At 43.1% G+C, this 22,291-nt stretch overlaps 1 protein-coding gene across 1 annotated transcript in view; it reads right to left on the bottom strand.

Moving 5' to 3' along the window:
* The window catches only part of LMAN1L (lectin, mannose binding 1 like), an 88,445-nt gene that overhangs the window by 6,125 nt on the left and 60,029 nt on the right, over positions 1 to 22,291 (bottom strand). The window contains exons 11-12 of the mRNA XM_082254198.1: positions 18,408 to 18,558; positions 15,162 to 15,277 (exon numbers count right to left, since the gene is read on the bottom strand). Of these exons, the coding sequence (XP_082110324.1) occupies positions 15,162 to 15,277; positions 18,408 to 18,558 (267 nt within the window). The remainder of the gene's footprint in view (positions 1 to 15,161; positions 15,278 to 18,407; positions 18,559 to 22,291) is intronic.

Here is a 22,291-nt window from a genome sequence, read left to right as displayed (position 1 = left end):
TATTGGCAACAGCAGTGCCTACTGCTGTTTGAAAAGTGATTTATTGTGAATCACTTTTTAGAGGGCAGTATAGCAGTGGCTGACAGGTATTCAGAAGGCAGCTAATGTCTTTTTTTTTTTATCTGAAAGGGGATTATTTTTTTTAAAAATGCTCTGTATACCTTAGTGATATGTGGATGCTCTAGGGCAGTGTTTCCCAACCTGTGTGCCGTGGCACAAAGGTGTGCCGTGAGGAGTCCCCAGGTGTGTCGCGATAAAATTACCCAAATGTGCATTAATCCTAAAGAAATGTTTTCCTTGCAGTAATATTAGCAGACAAACCGTTCTACATTCTGATTGTGGCAGAAGGGACGGCTAAATTCCGTTCCGCTGCCACTTGCGATCCGGAAGCTGCGCCGGCCTCCCGACAGCGTCTATGCCAACCGATGATGTCATCGGTTGCTATGCGAGGATCGGCAAGTGCTTGCTGGGAGGTGAGAGCCGCGGTCCCGGGAGCTGCTGCTGGCGCGCTTTTCAAGACAAGTTCCAGCAGAGAAGAACAGGAGTGGCTTCAGTGGCTCTGTGAGTTAATTATTAATTATAACATCAGAATATTATAATGGATGGACTGTCACTATCTTAACTTTACCTGTTCTTGCTTTCACCATTTCACCAAGTAATATAAATATACATGGGTTTTAAATGCTGTATTATTGTTAATAGAAACTGCATTTTTTTTATGTTGTATTCCGCTTGCACATGTGCTTCTGTTTGCAACAACATTAAAAAAGAAGTGCAGTTTCCATTAACAACAATACAACATTTAAAACCCCCATATCTTATCTATGTATATTTATTTTACATAAAAAGAGTAAAAAATTGGTAATTACATTTAAAAGAAAAAAAAAAGCAATCATCTGTATTATTGTTAATGGAAACTGCACGTCTTTTTTTTATGTTGTATTCCGCTTGCACATCTGCTTCAGTTTGGCCGCAGCACAGGTGTAGCGCAGAATACCCGCTGTTTTCATGTGCGTTACCTGTGGCTTCTCATAAACTTCTACTATGTCCTACATTTTTGGTGCATTTTCTGAAAGCCCGCCAAAAATGGGGGACATAATAGAAGCAGGAAACCACAGGAAACGCACATGAAAACTGCGGGTATCCTGCACTGCGGCCAAACAGAAGCAGACGCGCAAGCGAAATACAACATTAAAAAAGAAGTGCAGTTTCCAATAACAATAAGACAGCATTTAAAACCCCCATATCTTATCTATGTATATTTATTTTACATACAAAGAGTAAAAAGTTGGTGATTACATTTAAAAGCAAAAAAAAAAAACAATCATCTGTATTATTATTAATGTAAACTGCACGTCTTTTTTTTATGTTGTATTCTGCTTGCACATCTGCTTCTGTTTGGCCGCAACGCAGGTGTAGCGCAGAATACCCGCTGTTCTCATGTGCGTTACCTGTGGCTTCTCATAAATATAATTTTATCAACATTTTTGGTTGGTGTGCCTCGGGATTCTGCCACATTGTAAAGTGTGCCTAGGTTGAAAAAAGGTTGAAAAACACTGCTCTAGGGGTGGCTTTGGGGTCTGGGTTTGGGGCTTCTCTCTCTTCTTCTTCTTCTCTGCTTTCTTCCTTTCCCTTCTCCTTTCTCTTATTTTCTTTGTATCCATTGTATGTCTGCTTACTATTGTCTAGTTGAGGGAGGATGTAATTGGCTTCATACTGCAGTTGAAGCAGAAAAGCTATATAGCACAACTTCTATGGAGGCATTTCAATTATCATAAGTTTGGTTCTTCATTATTCTCCCTTATGAGTTAGGGTCTATTAACAGCTGATATTCATGATATGTCACTACTCACTTTTACTGTTTGTATTACTATGTTTCTAATTTTGTGGCATTGAATTTGTTACCCATTTCGAATGTCGCACTCCATTTACACATACCTTGTGTTCACTTTCTTTGATTTGGATACATAATGTTGTCTAGATAGGTCATTACATACCTCATCGATATGTTCCATTTTGTATTGTTTGTACAGAATGAGTAATATCTTTCAATAAATATAGATTAAACATAGAAAATGCTCTGCAACCATAAACCAAGCATTTGGCTTGCTGTTACAGCCCGCTCCCATGGACCTCAATGGGTGAGTTTGTCAGGTGGTGCCACCTGTCAAACTCTGCAGGCCAAGATAAAATGGATGCAGCCCCAGCATGTATTAAGCCTCACCTGGCTATAATGTTGGAATGAAGAGGGGTGGCCGGCGGGTAATAAAACCGCAGCTCAACCACCTATTTCCTCTTCCCCCCCGCCACTTATGTGGAAGATCCCTAATACATATCTTTCTAGGATTTAGTGGATGTAATTTTTCCCATAAACAACCCTAAGTTTTTTTAGTCCAAAGACTGAAATTCTTCGAAATTCTACGAAGATTTGGTCAGCCTGAGGACTAATAAAAGGTATTATAAATCCTTGTGAAATCACTTACAAAGAATATAGCATCCTTTTCATAACATTACATGAAGCCAGTGCCAAAAGTGTATTTAGAAAGGACCTTTGAACATTCCAATTACAATTTTGATAGTCTGTGTATGTGGGTGCTTTGCACACACGTGGGATGTGAATTATGACAACATAAGCTCGTGTTTGTATATAAATAATCATGATGTAAAAAAAAAAAAAGGATCGTAATATAAAAATAAAATAGTACTTGAACCTGCCAGTACAGAGACTCATTTCCATAAACTAGAAATCATTGTATACAAAGGTTATAGTTGGTTCTGTATTGGTTCTGGCTATGACCCCTGGCAATATACAAGACTGGAAAATACTCATTAAGCGTTCTTTCTGCTTAACAAGAGATTCAGGAAACATGTTTCAAAAAGTACACCAGATATTCCAAAGCTGTGCATTGTGTTGGCGAAGTAGTTAACACATGCTCTCTGATGAAAATGGGATAGATCCATAGTGGGAAGGGAGTAGGAAATTTTTTCTCTCCAGATGGAACCCCTAAATAAAACACCATCTGTGACCAGAATATATTAATGACAGCTCTGGCAGGTGTCTGTGCTAAACAGTCACTCACTTATCACTTTGTACAGATTGTTTCAGGGATCCAGATAGAGGAATGATATTGACATGGCTCTGACAGAGACTATTTGGCAAATATAACATTTCCTGTGTGATGGCACATGGCCCTATAGATGGGGGCCATGTGCCATAGGAGATGACATGGGGGTATATAGTATGGGAAACGGACACAGATCTGATTATTATATGATGTGGTATATTATATCAATAGGTTTACATTTATAGGGGATGTTTTGTTTATTTTTTTATACAGGAACCCTGCCTTAAGCTGGAGTGTCCCTTGGTAAAATTAAGTATTTTTTTTTTTTTTACAGATCGGCTGTATCCAGTTTGAGCTTTAAATACATTTTGGATATTGATTATTTCTGTCTCCTGATGTTGATTTGTCTACAGTAGTTGGTATAAGAAGTAATAATGCAGTTAAGGGAAGGTGATATTTGGTGCAAACTTTCAAAAATGGTCTTCTCTCCTGGGCTTCTCCTTGGTCAGGATGCCAGTGTATGAAGGATCTTTCTTGTCTTGGGCCTTGCCCCAGCTGGGAAACTGTGCTAGAGGCTACAAGGATTTAATTTGTCCTGTAGCTACCCTGTCAGAGGGAGCAGATCAGGAGGATAACTGCCTGTATAAAGTATCTTTGGAAATGTCTTATTTCCTCAACAGTGTCCTAGAAAGCTTGGGAGAAGCTGCTGCTGGTGGACATTGCAAAAAGTTCTCACTGCTTATCAATTAGGGTACCTGTGACTGCTCACATAGAATGTAAAATACAGCTGTCACATTACTCAGCTCTTTCCCAGTCTGACTGCAGGGAAACATAAGCAGGAGGAGCTTCTAGTCCTTTGCTGCTGATGCATGTTAAAAAAAAAAAAAACAGCCTTTGGAATACAGAGGAAAAATAAATAATTATTATCAATAAACCATTTTAAATTGTCGGACAAATATATATTTGAAATAAAATCTTTATAATATTTGTCAATAACATGGTGTGGGTAGATTTCTACCAGTTACAGGCTGTCACTCCCCTCCAGCCTGTGTCTTAGAATAAGAAGGGAGGTAAAGCCTCTATTAATCTACATGTAATACCCCATCCCCATTGTGTTTAGCTGGTTACTTGGCATGAAGGAGGAGGGAGGGAGTGATCTGTCACTTACCACTGTGTATATGCCCACATGTGTAAGTCTATAGTCACATGGGCTGCTCAGATGTAATATGTAGAAAATACTCAGCATAGAAACTCACTGAAAACTGAGCATGTGCAGAGCTGCCAACACTGCTCTGCAAAATCCCTAGCCGCATTGGGGACATGGACAGAAGGGGCAGATAGAGAACAGCAGGATCAACCAGGTTTTTTGCAGAATACAGAAAATAAATCTCATAATGACTGAGTGAGTACGAACAGCATGTAATACACCATTTATTGATGTTTTTTATCATGTGGGTTTATGACACTTTAAATGCCACTAGAAGAACTGAGCTTTTTTTTTTCTTTTTCTATTTTTGCAAATCCTGTGCTCCTAACCCTCTCTGTAAAAGTTTATTGAGCAAATAAAACCATAATAATTATTAACGTGACTGGTGTCTAACTTTCCTTCTATTGAACAATAAGCCAAAGATTTCACCCCGAGATGTTCTATGCTAGCATGCCACACCACACCACTCCAAGTCATTCTCAACCACCCAGAGAAGAAGAGGGCTACATTTATTATCAGCAGGAATAAAAAAATAACATTGGAAAAAAAAAAAAAAGAAAACTTTTTTTTAGGGTATGTAACTATGCAATATTGCAAATAGGTATTTTGTATTGTCCAATTTGCATCTTGGCTTAGAATTGGCTTTATTTTTGTATCACATGGCGGTTGTCTTTCTAATTTGTATAAAAGTACATCAAATGATTAGATATTAAATAATCTAGACAGTAAAAATACATTGTGGGAATGATACAGATGATAAGACTAATAAATCCACATATTTGAATGACAAGAAACAAAAAATGGATTTTTGTAAGATCTTACCGTAAAATCCTTTTCTCTTAGCTCATTGACAGACGTAGTCCTCGGTGATACAGCACCTTCGGGTTATGTTGCCTCCACAGGAGCAGGACTAGACAGGAAATTAAAAAGCTCTGGCCACACCCTAGGGGCAGTCCCAGAGGGTATATCCTCTCTCTCTCTGCCTCAGCAAATCAGTTATGTGAAAAAGCAGTCTTTAGAGATTTTAACCCAACCCAACTCAAAAAACAGAGGGGCGGGGACTACGTCTGTCAATGAGCTAAGAGAAAAGGATTTTACGGTAAGATCTTACAAAAATCCATTTTTCTCTAGCGCTCATTGACAGACGTAGTCCTCGGTGATACAGCACCTTCGGGACATCCCAGAGCAGTATCACAAATGAGGGGTGGGAAAATGAAAATCAAATCCCAATCTAGAAGGCCCAACCGGTGCCAACTAGAAGTTTACAATGCTCATCCTTAATGATGAGACTCAACAAAAAAGAGAAAAATTTTTTTTTTTTTTTTTTTCTCAAACAGAAAAAACCCTCGAGGTAGACCACCGGGCTCCTCAAATTGCGGCCTGCAAAACCTTGCGGCCAAATGAGGCATCCGCCGATGCCGTCACATCAATTTTATAGAACTTTGTAAAGGTATGTACCGACGACCAGGTGGCCGCCTTACATACCTGGACCACTGACGCCTGATGGCGAAAGGCCCAGGAAGTACTGAGCGCTCGAGTGGAGTGCGCCCTAACAGGGAACGGAGGACTCTGACCCTTAATAGAATAAGCCTGTACCACCGTTTGTCTAATCCATTTAGCAATGGTCGCGGCAGATGCAGGCAAACCCTTTCTGGGGCCATCTGTGATCACAAAAAGTGAATCCGTCTTACGGAATGATTCCGTAGCTTTCAGGTATACCCTGATTGCCCGAACCACATCTAAGGAATGCAACGCATGTTCCCGATGATGCTTGGGCTGAGGACACAAGGAAGGTAGTACAATATCTTCATTCAGATGAAAATCTGAAACCACCTTAGGAAGAAAAGATGGCTTAGGATGAAGTACTACCTTATCCCTATGAATCACTAGGTATGGGGACTGGCATGATAATGCAGCCAGTTCTGACACCCTGCGAGCAGAAGTAATAGCCACCAAGAAGGCCATCTTCTGGGATAAAGTAAGCAAGGGAATCTCCCTGATGTTTTCAAAGGGAGGTTTCTGTAGAACCGACAAAATCAAATTAAGATCCCAGGGCGGTAAGGGCGCGCGGACTGGTGGAGCCAGGTGCCGCACCCCCTGGATGAAATTCCGCACCAAGGACTTGGTAGCTAAAGGCTTCTGAAAGAAGATTGCTAATGCTGAAACTTGACCCTTGATGGTGCTCAAGGCTAGCTTCTGCTCAACCCCTTGTTGCAAAAAGGCCAATATTCGAGTCACCGAATAGGTACGTGGAGGAAATCCTAAAGATTCGCACCACGCAATATAAGTCTTCCATGTGTGATAATAGACCTTGCTGGAAGTCGCTTTCCTTGCTTTAATAAGGGTAGGAATGACTGAAGCTGACAAACCTCTGTCCTTCAGTACTTGGGTCTCAATGGCCAGGCCATTAAAACCAGCGACTATAAAGCATGATGGTAAATTGGTCCTTGAGACCACAGACACTCCCTGAGACGAAGTTCCCACGGAACGTCTGCGACTAGCATGTCCAAGTCGGCCAGGCCGGCTTGAGGAGGCCAGCCTAGAATTTTCTAGGACCACTGGCGCTGATAGAATCTGAACCAGGCGTCCCTAGAGGTATCTGGCCCCGACCATCCGAGAAAGTCTGGTCGTTTTCTGTTCCCACACATTTATCAGATACCTGATTGTTATCAGGAAGGGTGATCTTTTCTGGTTGAACCTCAGGGACCGAAGTCACCCGACTAGAGGCTACTTGGCCTATCTGGTCAACCAGATCCGATTCCTGTGAGGTATAGGGACTAATCTTAGGAAAAGGTAAAGGAAAAGATCTATTCAGGGAACGGTAACTACCGCTTCCTGTAGTACTTAAATGTTGGAAGGGAAGAATCGCACCGGTAGTAGTGGTTGATGCTCGATCTAATGTCCTGAATACCGGTGAAAACGTCCCCCCACCCTGAAACCGGGTGGGGGCGCACCTTCAGGCTGTGTACTCCTTTGCTTCGGGTTTGGCTGGGTTGGTCCTCTGCTTGTCCGACCAGCCCTTCTTGAACCCTCCTGGAGGAGTCTTGCCTTTCCCGCTTGTACCAGCCGGGCGCCCTTTATGGGCGGTAAAGAAAGGTCCTCGCTTGTTGCGAGGTCCCTTAGCTTTAGCAGCCTGTGACAAAAAAGTGCTCTTGCCCCCAGTGGCATCCTTAATGATTTCATCTAGGTTGGCCCCAAATAGACGATTCCCCTGAAAAGGGAGATTTGTCAAGGTCTTTTTGGAACCTAGGTCAGCTGACCAGCATTTTAACCACAGCACACGTCTGAGGATGACCGATGACATAGATGCATGCCCTAATAAGGGAGTAGTGTCCAAGGCTGCGTCACAGATAAACTGTAGCCCTTGTATAATCTGTTCCATCAAATCAGATGTCTCCTGGGGAATATCTTTTCCCCTAAGGTCTTGGCGTACCATTCTCGCCCATTCCGTAAGTGTCTGGGAAACTAGACCAATAACAATTACTGGTCTAAATGCTGACCCTATCAGAGAGAAGATGGTGCGGGACTCTGCTTCCATCTTTCGATCCACCGGATCCTTAAAGGACGAAGTGTCCTCTCTACTGGGATAACCGTGGCCTTATTCAGCCTGGAAATAGGTGGATCCACCACTGGTGGTACCGTCCATTTCTTAATGATGGATTCCTCAAACGGATAGCGTCTAGCAATACGCTTGGAAATAGTAAAGGTACGTTTAGAATGCTCCCATTCTCCTTTAATCTGATTACCGAAACACTTGGGTACAGGAAAAAACCTTCACCGTTTTGATGGGCTTATTAGTACCAAAAGGAATCTCTGTTTCAGTTGCCTCTGCCGGTAAAGCCTCAAGTTTTAAGGTTTCCTGCACTGCCACAACTAGTGCGTCCACCAATGCTTCTTCCTGAATTATAGCGGGAGAAGAAACGTCCTCCTCACTGTCTGAGGGGGCTTTACCTGAGACAACAGCCCTTGCAGAGGAACCTGCAACTGCAGTGACCATCTCTGAATCTGAGTCAGAGGTGTCAGATAGTATAGGGGTAGGCGGGGGTCGCTTCCTTGACCCCCGTCCCTGACAGGCCGCCTCCACCCGAGCCACCATAGACTCCAAGATTGCTGTAAATGACTCTACACTCTGTGCACCGGCGGGTCCCGTGGCCCCCTCGAGGGAAACAGGTGGGGGAATATGTGTGGCAGGGTCCATGATAATTCCAGTCACTTCCTGGATAATATAATTCAAAAATAAAAAACTTTTTTTTTTTTTTTTTTTTTTTTTCCAGACCCCCAGCGCCACAAAAAGCCCCTTAGTGTTACCTGCTAGGGATCCCTATCGATCGAGAGAGAGAGAGATAGACCCCCAGGCTCACCACTTGATGCTCAGAGTCTAACTGCAACAGGTTACAGCGCTGTCTTGACAAACAGGAAGTCTTTTGGCTGGCTGCCCAGGAAGAAAGGAGGCGGCTCCGCCCCTCTGCACGCCTTCCGGCGCCTCCCCTAGCTCCACGAGGTGTTTGGATCACCTCAAACATGGCCGTCCCCATGCTGGAGACACGAGGCTACGCCAAAATGGCGGCTCGTGCGATCCAGCAAAAAAAATGGCGGCGGCCTGTACTGAATAGCAGTGTGCTGCAGGGCACACAACACTCTCTCTGCATGGGGATTTGGCGTGGTTGGCGGTACCGGCCCTGGCGGACCGCATGGCCATTCGGGAGGCCTGCTAATAGCTGGAGATCTGATTAGGAAGGCAGTCTACATGTCCGTGGCTTCTGACTGGTAGGTAGCTTATTCTTATCACCGTAAGATTCCCAGAATGCCACTGATTACAATCTTTTTAACATGTATACAATTAGATTGTTAGCTCCCAAACCAAGCCTCCTGGCTTTTTGCACATAAAATCACACTCAAAGTAGGAGGATCTGTGTCATTTATAGGATAGAGAGGGACTCTATCTTACCATACAGAGAGGGGCCCGCGTTCACCACAAGACCCGTCAGGGGAAAAGGGGGAACATACTACTCACCATACCGGAACCAGGCGGGCACCAACTCCTGACAGTACCCCTCTCCACCGGGGCGGGAGGGCTGTCGACCGATATGGACGCCGTGACTCATGGTCTTTGGCGTTTCAGCGAGACGTTTAACTCGCGGGGTCAGTCCTTTAATGGGACTTTGTCGCACCCGACCCAGCGCGGAGCTATGGCCTGCACGCGCTCGTAGGCTGAACTGGGGTGACCACCGGATCTCAACATCCAGCCCGTCGCCCAGTTCAGCTTTCTTGCTTGAAGATCTCACAGGAACACTGGAGAAAAAAAGCTGTCTAAAAAATCTTTTAAGAAAAAAATCTTGCTAGGACCTAAGATCCCAGCAAGGTATCTAGGTCCTTACTCCTAACTAGACAGAAAATAACTGATTTGCTGAGGCAGAGAGAGAGAGGATATACCCTCTGGGACTGCCCCTAGGGTGTGGCCAGAGCTTTTTAATTTCCTGTCTAGTCCTGCTCCTGTGGAGGCAACATAACCCGAAGGTGCTGTATCACCGAGGACTACGTCTGTCAATGAGCGCTAGAGAAAAACATGTTTAATGACATATCTTTAAAATCTGGAACTGAATTTCAGCAAGCAGTTATGCTAATCTCAGCTGCCACTCCGGCATTATTAGAAATACTGAGAATTATAGAAGTCAAAGGGTTAGTCAAGCAAATAAGATACAATGGACATATGGTATTCAGTCTGCCTGACTGGGCTTTTAACCACTTAAACGCATAATGAAATACTCCTCACACTGTTTTTCTTACTGTAAGTCTAGAGGCTTATCTAGGATTTTCCTTCTGCCTTATATATGTGTGTCCAGTACTACAATGTACCCAAGTATAATATTGTATATATATATTTAATTTCTGGTCACTTGAGATCATTAAAATGTATAACTGGGGCCTACTATTATTAATATGAATTTACAAAGTTTCTCATGGATAATTCCAGAGAAATGTGGTATCTGGGCCAGAAAAAAAAAAAACAATGAACTCCAGCCAGAACTGTTTTGTATAGATTGAGAAAGGATTGGAACCTCTCAGTCTTTTGTTGTGGTATGTGTTATCCCTTCACTCCCTGTGTGGCCGCCAAAAGACGCAGACATATTCTCCATTAGGGACACAGAGTGCATTAAGAAACACTTATTTATAATGGAAGGGAGAAGGCTAGAGCATCCGAGAGATTTAGGGACATTCATCATCACCACCCCAGTGGTAATCTGCACAGGAAGTAAGGAGAAATCTCAAATGCTAACGCAGACATCAGAAATCTGATGCGCTTCCATACTGTATCCAAAGAAAAAAAAGTAACCAGGCTTCTTTTTTAAATCTTCAGAAATGATTTAGGAACGGGTATATGGAAAACTATATTTTGTCATGTTCTTTAAAAAAAATAGTCCAGAGAAATATGCCCAACACACACGCTCCCATAATGGTTCTTAGGTAAGTGGGTGGTGCAATGACCACCGGCTGGGGACCCGAAATACTCAGAGTAAAGAATATGCCACTTGTACACTAAGAATCTCCAAAAAACGGCCCAAAGATTAATTCAATAAACACACCATAGCTAAAACAGCATGCTGTATTAGCTATAATGTGATTGTTGACTAAAGTCTTGGACCCATTTTTGGAAATTCCTCACATTTTCTTTGCTCTTTATAAGAATGAATCACAATCGATTGCAAATAAATTATTTAGTATGCAGATAATGCCAGACCCCTCACACCTATGCACTGATTAATTGTCAAGAATAATGCCCTTATCAGATGCTAGCTTTACTGTCAGTGTGTGGCTTGGCTTTTTCTTTATACCATCAGCACAGAGGAGTGATGATAAAAGCAAGTGGAGCTGTCTGGCCTGAAGCCTCCAGCTTGGACTAAGACATGTAATTCCTGTCTTTCCTCTAATCCATTCATAAATGCACAGTACAATTTGTGGATATGCTCAGTTGTAAATAGATCAGAAGTAGGCAGCTTAACCGTGCAAACATTATGAAGAGGTACCTGTGAATGTACATAAAGGAGTGTATAAAGTGCAGGGCCAGGACAAGGTGTGGGCAGGAGGGGAAGTTGCCCTGGGCGCAATGGTTTATTGCAAGGATGTGGGTGTGCAGTTTGGCATCTTTGCCCTGAGCTCTGGATGGCCTTGTCCTGGCACTGATAAAGTGTATCCAAACCCCCCTTCCTTCCTTTTCTGAATGAGCAGAGTCATAGGTCAGTGACATTGTAAAAAAATAAAATAAAATGATAAAAAATAATACAATTAAAATACAAAAAAATAAAAACTACTGACACCAGCGGGTGAACTTCCAGGATCGCAAAGGTCACACTTGCGACAGGGCCCTGGCATTCCAGCACCGTGGGGAGGCCCCAAGATGGCAAGAAGGGGGCCCAGTGAAGAACTTGTGAAAGGGTCCCCATGCAGGACCGTAATAAAGGGCCCCGCAACGAAAGTAAAGGGCCCCAGGATCAGTGGGAAAAGCCCCAGGCTTGAAGGGAAGGGCCCCGACCAGGGGTCTCGGGGACCCTTCATGGTTTCTTGCATCGGGGCCCTGAAGGTTCAAGTTACACCTCTGTCCTGTTTTCAGTTTATCTATGACAATTTCCCTGATTCCTTTGGGCTCCAGAACAGCTCAGAGATTAGTGAGATGAAACCTATGGAATGGACAACGTGAGGATATCTAGAAGCTGCACATGTGCAGACAGTACATAATACAATAAAGGTATTTGTACTTATATCTTTTTAAAGGGACTGTCTCAAGTTTACAATTATTTCTTTGGAATGAGGCCCAACTCAAAGTATGACCAGACTAAATGAAATATGCAGTAGCCACTGACCAACACTATGGATGCCATTTACTTCTCTATCCACCAAGATAAAACATCCATATGTGGGTCAGGAAAACATGTACATTTGATGGAGATGCCCAGACTGGGAACATTTGCTTGGCTTTGATGTAAAATCACATAATTAAGATACACATTTGTATGTTGAGATCATTCTGTTTTTCCGTCTGTTCTTTCAGAATTCATTGTGAGGTTATTTTCAGCAGAGGGGAAAAAAACATAAAAAGCTGCATTTCAAACCCAGCACAGGACAAATTGGTGAACAGGACTGACACATGGCGGGGTTGTACATAACTTCTATTGGCAATTTAGGAGTCAAACTGGTGGAAATGCAAAAACTCACAGGAGTTTTATTTTTAGGCTTTTTTCCCCCCATGTGATTTCAAAGCATCAAATGTGCATTACACTATAAAATTCATTGTTCCTCATTTGAGTTTTTTCAAATGCTTGCACTGGAGCTGTATTGCTTGAAATGTGCATGGTACAGATTGAAAGTGTTAACACAAAATTGTATTTTATACACAGTATTTCTTCAATATTGGGGGGACAGTAGCTGTATTAATGTCTATGATCTCTCCAACAAGCTAATAAAGTGTGATGGTCAGGTGTCTATAAACTGTTGACCATATAGTAAAAGCCTTAACCACTTGCTGCCCGCTAACAGTTCATTTAGTGCTAGCAGGTGGCACTACAACATTCTGTTTTTTTTTATTTTTGGGAGCACGTGCCCGTGCCGCCTCCTGACCTGTGCTGTGATTGCACACAGCACAAGTTTGTCAGAAGGTTACAGCCAATAATTTTGACTGTATACCGGCTGTAGCCAATCACAGCACAGAGTTGTGTGTTTACAAACACACAGAACACATAATATCAATCTGCCTGTTTCTTTCCCTGAAATCAACTCTTGAGTTCGGGGAGAAACGACAGCCAGATCCTGTGAGTAAAAGTAGCATACATTCATTTATTAGGCACACAGTTAACCCCTTGATTGCCCTTTTGATCACCCCTATCACCCATTAGTGTCATTAATACAGTGTACAATAATACCACTAATCTCTGTATTAGTGTCACTAGCGACATCAGTGTCAATTAGTGTCACTCCCAGCCAGTATCAGTTGGCACCAAACTACCCGCCACACTATCACAGTCGCACTATATGTTGCTGATCATTACTAGTAAAGCTTCTATAGCTGCGGAAACTCCAGTAGATATACCATTGTTTGTAGATGCAAACCAATTAATATAGACTTATTGGGATTTTTGTTTACCAAAGACATAGCAGAATACATTTTGGCCTAAATTTATGAAGACATTTGATTTTATTGGATATGTTTTTATAACAGAAAGTAGAAAATATTAGTTTTTTTTTCATCATTTGTGGACTTTTGTTTATATAATAAAAATAAAAAAAAACCTAGTGGTGATCAAACCAGCAAAAGAAAGCTCCATTTGTATCAAAAAAATGATATAAATTTAATTTTGGTGCAGTGTTGCATGACCGTGCATATGCCAGTTAAAGTAGCACGGTGTTGAATAGTAGCAAAAAATGCATTGGTCATGAAGGGAGTAAAACCTTCTGGAGGTCAAGTTGTTAAAACTGTACTTGTACATTCTGGAGTAGAATAGAAACGCTGCTTCCAAAATGTTAGTGATAATAAGCTACTTGATTATCCGCTGTCTGAGTTATAATATATATTTTTTTCCTCTGACCTTACTTAAAGCATGAAACCCACACAGGAAGTGTGAAGTGTGAGCCTATTTTCCATCTGTATTGAATTCATACACCCGATGTTATGCTGTAGTTGAACACACTCAGAAAGTCTCACACATAGGAGCTTTTCAGCACATCCTCTCACATCTGCAATGTGTCAGGCAAATAGAAAACACACTCTGCATACTATAAAAATCACTTTTCAAACACTCAACTTAATTCAATTTACCTTAGCAATATTTTTTTAAAAAAAGGGTCATACAAAGCTTAATTTTGTTGCATTTTCTGTGTTGCCTGAGCTATAATAGCAGTAGTATCTCCCCCATCAGGTCCAAAATGTTGCCTAGTGGCATCACTCCCTGTACTCCCGTCAGCCACTGTTCGAGTACGAAGAGTATGCAGAGGTAACACAACTCCCATGAGCCACTATACCTTTACAAAGCCTCTGAATCTGTCCTTCTGCAAATCTCAGCAGTTCTGTTTGCCCACCAGCCGATCAGAATCAATGACTGAGCTTTTAATAAAGGACTTGTCAAAAACCGTTTCTTGTTTTTTGTAACACTACACTGCTTTTTTTGGGGTAAATGTGTAGGGGTATGTACCCCATACTCATTCACATGGGGGGCCAGGATCCATGGGCCCTCTTTCTTAAAGGGAGCTTTCAGATTCCGATAAGCCCCCTGCCCGCAGACCTCCACAACCACCACCCAGGGTTGTTGGGAAGAGGCCCTTGTCCCCATCAACAAGGTGATAAGGTGCGTTAGGGTAGGGGGCAGAGCCCCGCCCAAAAGCACCCACCCCCCCTTGTTGAGAGCATGTAGCCTGATATAGTTAAGGAGGAGGGGCACTCGCCCGTTCCCCCACCTGATGGGCTGCATGCTCGGATAAAAGTCTGGTATGTATTTTGGGGGGGGGGGGGCGATGCAGTTTTCTTTTTTTTTGGCATGGGGTTCCCCTGTAAGATCCATATCAGACTCAAAGGGCCTGGTATGGTCTTTAGGGGGACCCCACACCGTTTTCTTTTTACATTTTGGAGTGGGATTTCCCTTGAAGATCCTCAGAGCACAAGTCGCATTCCACAAGTAAGATCAGTTAAGATGATGATCCGACTTGGATGCAACTTACTTTCAAATCAATGGGCTGAAACCATGCTCAAATCGGACCAAAGTAGTGCAGAACCTTTTTCAAAGCCAGACCGACACAACTTGGACCAGTTAAGATGGCTCTCATAGGGAACCATTGATTTGGTGAACCGGCCCTAAGTTGTATACATCTTTTGGGGAGCACATAAAAAGATGAAAATTACTCACCTGAATAATAAATAAGCCACAGTACAAATACTTTGCAAAAGCAGAAATGCCAGAAAAACACTACTGGACAAACAGGAGGTTTGAGCTGTGCTTGAAGGACAACGTGACGCCAATTCCTGGTAAAAAATAAAGAGCACCAGTCAGAGGAAACATATTAGGCTAATAACAGGCAAATGTTAGAGAAAGAAAGCAAGGTAATTCAAAGAAGGAGCAAAGGAAAAACAGTGAAATGGATTGACTGAAAACGGAATGAAATTAAAGGCTATTCAGAAAGTTGCTTAAAAGAAATAAAGGAACACAAAACGGTGGATTTACTAAAGACACATAGACTATGCACTTTGCAAGTTGCTCCAGAGCTTTGTAAATTAGTGGAAGCTCTGCTGACTTCCATCATCCAATCATATGCAAGCAAGAATGCATTTTATTTTTAAATGTCCTTGCATGTGACTGGGTATTCTTTGTGAAATGAAGCATCACCTCATTTACTTAGCCACGCAGCGACTTTTCTTGCAAAATGCAGGTGATTTTCCTTCAGTAAATCAACCCCAGAGACTGTAAAATGGGCACCATAAGATATCTGTTTCTTTGTGCCCAGCCCTGCCTGAGACTTTGATACAGTACTGAAGACACCACAAAATTTCTATATAAATACAGACTTTGTGAAAATCACAAATTTAGGGCTATGCAAGCCCTTATGTGGCCGAACTTGGGCCTGGGGATTTAATGCTCAGGCATCAAGCACTAATACGTGGAAGGCAGAGGGTGATGTACACTTAACATCCTCACCTGTAAGTACCAAGTTTTATTGTGGCTTTCACAGCAGATTGTAACAACTGATGGCACCAGGAAAGTAAAAGCAGGCCACTGCGGTACTCTATACTTTAGTAGTTTGGAGTGAGAAATAAAAGAACCAGATCATTGTTGCCCGGACTTCTATATTTTTATCATAGAGCTCTAAACTTTTGGTTCTTACTCACTTTTTCAGCCAAAGGAGGAGCTGCCGGCAATAAAACTGAACTGTTTGTTCTATGTTTGAGTCATATGTGTAGAAGGAAAGATTTACTGGAAAAACTCTAGATAAGTGTGGATTATTTGGAACCTAAGGGAACAAAATGGCTAGGAGGTGTCTAATATCACTGTGATCTCTACTTGATCTGCTCATATAAATAACTCATTTGAGGCCCCGTTCCCACTTGCAATTAAGGGTATAGTGCGAATTCTGGTGGCGAAATTCAAGGGATTCCTGTGGACAGAATTACAGGTGTTAGCAAATATCTGTGCCTGCTCAGCCTACACAAAGCAATGACAGGCTGATGGCGACAGCAGTTGTCCGTGGATGTTTGGATGTAGTCTGACATCTGGTGATTATCTGTGGTTAAGGACAGATGATTGTCACTGGTCATCGGTAGACGAATGTCTGTCCCTAACCGTAGCTATTAGCTGGATGTGCAAGCAGACATGGACAGTTTCGGCTGCTGTCAGCCTGCCATCGCTTTGTATAGTCTTAGCAGGCACAGATATTTGCAAACACTTGCAATTCTGGTCATAGGAATCCTTTGATTTTGGTGCCACAAACTACATTATAACCCTAGTTGCAAGTGTGAATGGGGCCTAATTCTTTTTAATGCAAAAGAGTAGGGAGATATGTTTATTTTGTGTCTTTTTTTTAAGCTAATAATTTCACATAAAAGGTATGTTTACATGATGTACACATCCCATTTCCAGTTGAATCTAATTGAAAAATGTGTGATTTCTTGGTGGAAAAAAAAGAGTATAAATCTTATAAATAGGAAAAACTCATTGCATAAAATTGCAAAAAAACAAAGATTTACAACTGAGTTCTAATAAAAAGCAGAAAAGGATATATGGCAGATTTTTTATTGGGATAGCAGTCAATTTTTATTTTTCTATAGCCACATTTTAAAACAAAAATTCCTATTTAAGTTCCAGAGTTTCAAAAACATTTTATTGAAATTGAAATTGTCTTCGTACAAAAAATAGCCATTTATCATTTCATGGAGTTGTAAAGGCAGGAAGGTTTTTTATCTTAATGCATTCTATGCCATAGGCCTCTTTCACACGGAGCGGACCGTATTTCGATCCGCTCTGGCAATTTTTTTTTTATGGACACGGATGACACTTGTGTCATCCGGTCCGTATGTCCACATATCATCCCATCCGTTTGCGGATGCTATACGGACATAATGTATGTCTATGGGATTGCGGATGTCAGCGGATGACACCGCTGAAATCCGATTTTGCATCCTTTCTGTTTTTTAAACGGAATTAATATAGGGTTCTGTTCCGTTCCAAAAAACGGATCAGAACTGAAAGGATGCAAATCGGATGGTCATCCGCTGACATCCGCAATCCCATTGAAGTGCATTATGTCCGTATATCACCCGCAAACGGATGGGGTGATATACGTACATACGGAACGCCCGTGTGAAAGAGGCCTTAAGATAAAAAGCCTTCTATGTGTAGCAGCCTCCCCAGCACCCCCTAATACGTACCTGTGTCCCCTCTCTGTCCAGCGATGTCCACGAGTCCCTTGGCCGTTGTTCTGCCGAAAATTCCAACTTACCAAGAACTCCAACGAGGTTACTTCTGGTGAGTGTACAGCACAAATAATTGGAGATTTCGACAAGTACATGCTATAATGAGTGGACATTGTTACTCCACCCGCTAGTTGTTGCCACCTGGAATGGGGCCATGTTTTTGGTTACTAGGGGGCGGACAAACAATGTCCACTCATAGCATTTCCTGGAGTGTATACGCTTTTTTTGAAAACACCACGTTTTCGAAATCTATAATTATTCATAATGTACAGTCACCGGAAGTGACGTGATTGGAGTTCTCAGCAAGTTGGAGTTTTTGGCAGAACACTGTCAAGGACTCTCCCTCCTGATTGGCTGAGATACAGCAGCAGTGCCATTGGCTCACGCAGCTGTCAATCAAAGTCAGTGAGCCAATCAGGAGAGAAAGGGGGTGTGGCTAAATTACAGCTCCATGTTTGAATGGACACATGGAGCTGCAGCTTGGCTCGGGTGCCCCCATTTAAAACTGCTTGCTGTGGGGGCACTCTATAGTAGGGAGGGGCGAGAGCAGCGAAGAGGGACCTGAGAAGAGGAAGATTGTGGCTGCTCTGTGCAAAACCAACTGCACAAAGGAGGGAAGTAAAAAGGGTTTGTTATTTTTTTAAAAAATTAGACTTTACAATCTCTTTAACTTGTTCTATCATCTCACCGAACTTTTGACCAGGTCCTGCAGGCTTCTCTTTATTTTAACGAAATCCTCCTTAACTTCCTTGGCAGAGGTTGGATTAGGGGAAGAACCTGCTGATTCCTTCGATGAAGGCAGATTTTTGGCCTTGGCAGCAATCTTGTGTACTTCACTTCTATGAAAAGATTACTGAGTGAAAGACCAGAATGCACCTCACATATGATTTTTAGTCTAGCACATTCTTTCTACAAATTACAAAATTTTCCAATATACAGACTAATTGTCAGACAAAAAACGTAATTTTCAACATAATCTTGGTAAACAGTTAGCATTGCTGTGTTGTAGTGCTGGGGTACTTGGCCCTAGAAGAACTATTTGCTTATAGGTTATATGCTTCCCATTGTTTGCATGGATTTTCTGTGCTTCTGTTTTCTATGACAACCCATAATGTCATGTTTGTTTATGCCATTAGACAGGAAGTTAAGCAGTCGCTTGTGCTTGTGACACTATGTACTCTGTAAAGCGATGTGAAAGGTTTCGGCTCTACATAAATGAGTAAAGTAAAATAATATTTACTCAGGTAGGACTCCCCCCTGTCCATCTTCTGTACAACAATGATAAACATTTCAGATGCCAGGCCAGAGTTACCACCTGTCAGAACACTGTTGTCTGCCCTAACCTGGCAATGTTTTATGCAATGACCATTTCTCCACAGACAAGAAGGTAGAGAGGGCATATCATTTTACTCTCGGGTATGTTTGTCTCTGGTTAAGTGGAAACCTCAGCCTTTACCTGCTTGCTAATAACGGTTCTAAAGCTAAAAATGTTTTTACGGAAATGTTTCTTCACCGTAAGAGCTGTGACAATGTGGAATAGACTCCCTCCAGAGGTGGTTGTGGACAGCTCACTAGATTGCTTTAAAAAAGGCCTGGATTATTTCCTGGGTGTACTTAATATAAGTGGATACTAATATTTATAGGTAAAGTTGATCCAGGGAATATCCGATTGCCTCTCGGGGGATCAGGAAGGAATTTGTTTCCCTGCTGTAGCAAATTGGATCATGCTTGGATCATGCTGCGGGTTTTCGCCTTCCTCTGGATCAACTGCGAGTATAAGATTGTGTATTTATGGGATTGTATGGTTGGGTTTTCATTACTGTTTTTTTTTTTTTTTATTGGTTGAGCCAGATGTGTCTTTTTTCAACCTAACTATATAACTATGTAACCTTAATGCATTCCCAACATCCCTCCATCACTTACTTGTGTCCTCTCATGATCCAGCGCAGTCCTGTCTGCAGCACTACTAGTCCTCCTTCCTCTTCTCACAGGAGACTCTAAGAGCTGCAGGAGCCATAGGCATCTGCTGCTGTCAGTCAAATCCTATAAACCAGAAGTGAGTGGTGTGGCCAAGCTGCACTGTATGTGTGTCTAGGAGGCACCCGCAGAAAAGGAAGAGGAGACAGCACTGGCGGGGAACTAAAAAAGAGGAGGTAAAGGGCCAATCTGTGCAATATTCTGGCACAGAGCACATAAGTAGAACATCTTTTTTTATTTTAATAAAAAAAAATTGGATTTTTGTAAGAACTTACCGTAAAATCCTTTTCTCTTAAGCTCATTGACAGACGCAGTCCTCTTTGATTAATATCAAATTGGGTTATACTGCCCTCTACAGGAGTAGGACACTAGGCAGAAGAAAACGTTCTGGCCACACCTTAGGGGCAGTCCCAGAGGGTATAACCTCTCTCTCTCTGCTACAGGATGTCAGTTATGTCACAAAGCAGTGTCAGAGAATTTAACCCAACCCAACTCAGAATAGAGGGGCGGGTACTGCGTCTGTCAATGAGCTTAAGAGAAAAGGATTTTACAGTAAGTTCTTACAAAAATCCAATTTTCTCTGTCGCTCATTGACAGACGCAGTCCTCTTTGATTAATATCAAATTGGGACGTCCCAAAGCAGTGCCACAAATGAGGGGTGGGATAACAGAAATCAAAATTCAAATCCAGAAGGCCCAACCGGTGCCGACTAGAAGTCTTAAAGGCTCATAGAAGTCTTAAAGGCTCATCAAACAAAAGGATGAGACTCAACTGAAAACCCAACAGAAAAAAACCCTCGAGGTAGACCAACGGTCTCCTCATATAGCGGCCTGCAGAACCTTGCAGCCAAAAGTGGCATCCGCCGATGCCATCACATCAACTTTATAAAATTTTGTAAAGGTATGAACCGACGACCAGGTAGCCGCCTTGCAAACCTGAACCACTGACGCCTGATGGCGGAAGGCCCAGGAAGCACTAAGCGCCCGAGTGGAGTGCGCCTTAACAGGGAACGAAGGATCCCGACCCTTAATAGAATAAGCCTGTACCACCGTCTGTCTGATCCATCTGGAGATAGTCGCGGCAGATGCAGGCAACCCCTTTTTGGGGCCATCCGTGATCACAAAAAGATCCGTTTTACGAAACGAGTCCGTAGTTTTCAAGTATACCCTGATTGCCCGAACCACATCCAAGGAATATAACGCAAACTCCCGAGGATGACTGGGCTTAGGACACAGGGAAGGCAATACAATGTCCTCATTCAAATGAAACTCTGAAACCACCTTAGGAAGGAAGGATGGATTCGGATGAAGAACCACCTTATCCCTATGAACCACCAGATATAGGGAACGACAGGATAATGCGGCCAGTTCTGACACCCTGCGTGCAGAAGTGATGGCCACCAAGAAGGCCACCTTCTGGGATAACGTAAGCAAGGGAATCTCCCTAATATCTTCAAAGGGAGATTTCTGAAGAACCGACAACACCAAATTAAGATCCCAGGGCGGCAAGGGCGCGTGCACCGGCGGAGCCAGGTGCCGCACCCCCTGGATGAAATTCTGCACCAAGGAATGAGTAGCCAAAGGCTTCTGAAAGAAGATTGCTAACGCTGAAACCTGACCCTTGATAGTGCTCAAGGCCAGCTTCTGCTCAACCCCCTGTTGCAGAAAAGCCAAGATTCGGGTCACCGAATAGACACGTGGAGGAAATCCAAGGGATTCACACCACGCAATATAAGACTTCCATGTGCGATGATAGACTTTTCTGGAAGTCGCTTTCCTTGCTTTAATTAGAGTAGGAATAACTGAAGCTGACAACCCTTTGTCCTTCAGCACCTGGGTCTCAATAGCCAGGCCGTTAAAGCCAGCGATCGTAAAGCAGGATGGAAGATCGGTCCCTGAGACAGCAGATCCTCCCTGAGAGGAAGTCGCCAAGGAACGTCTGCGACCAGCCTGACCAGGTCGGCGTACCAGGCCCGACGAGGCCAGTCTGGAGCTACCAGGATAACAGGAATTCCCTCCACCTCTATCCTGCGAAGAAGTTTTGGCAGCAACTTGAGAGGAGGGAAGGCATACAGTAGCTGATACTGCCCCCACGGGGCGACCAGCGCGTCTGCGGCATCTGCTAGAGGATCGCGGGAGCGAGCCACAAACCTCCGCACCTTCCTGTTGAGCCGAGATGCCAACAGATCCACATTCGGGGACGAAGGCACAGTTGGTGGAATCCTTCTGGATGCAGAGACCATTCTCCTTGATCCAGAATCTGACGGCTGAGATAATCTGCCTGCCAATTTTCCACCCCCGGAATGAATACCACGGAGAGAGCTGGAACAAATCGTTCCGCCCAACGAAGAATGCTGGCCACTTCTATGGCCGCCAGGACACTCTTGGTGCCCCCCTGGTGATTGACGTAAGCCACTGCTGTGGCATTGTCCGACTGGATCCGCACCGGGCTGCCCCGGAGCTGCTCGGTCCAATGAATCAGACAAAGTCTGATCGCTCTCAGTTCCAATACATTTATCGGTAACCTGGACTCTTCCAGGGACCAGAGCCCCTGAGGAGATAATTTGCCGAAAATTCCTCCCCACCCGGATAGACT

The sequence above is a fragment of the Pelophylax lessonae genome (genome assembly GCF_965119305.1).
Source record: "Pelophylax lessonae genome assembly, chromosome: 4".
Classification (NCBI taxonomy): domain Eukaryota; kingdom Metazoa; phylum Chordata; class Amphibia; order Anura; family Ranidae; genus Pelophylax; species Pelophylax lessonae.
Note: the sequence above shows the minus strand (reverse complement) of the source record. Positions and strands in the feature narration are given on the sequence as shown.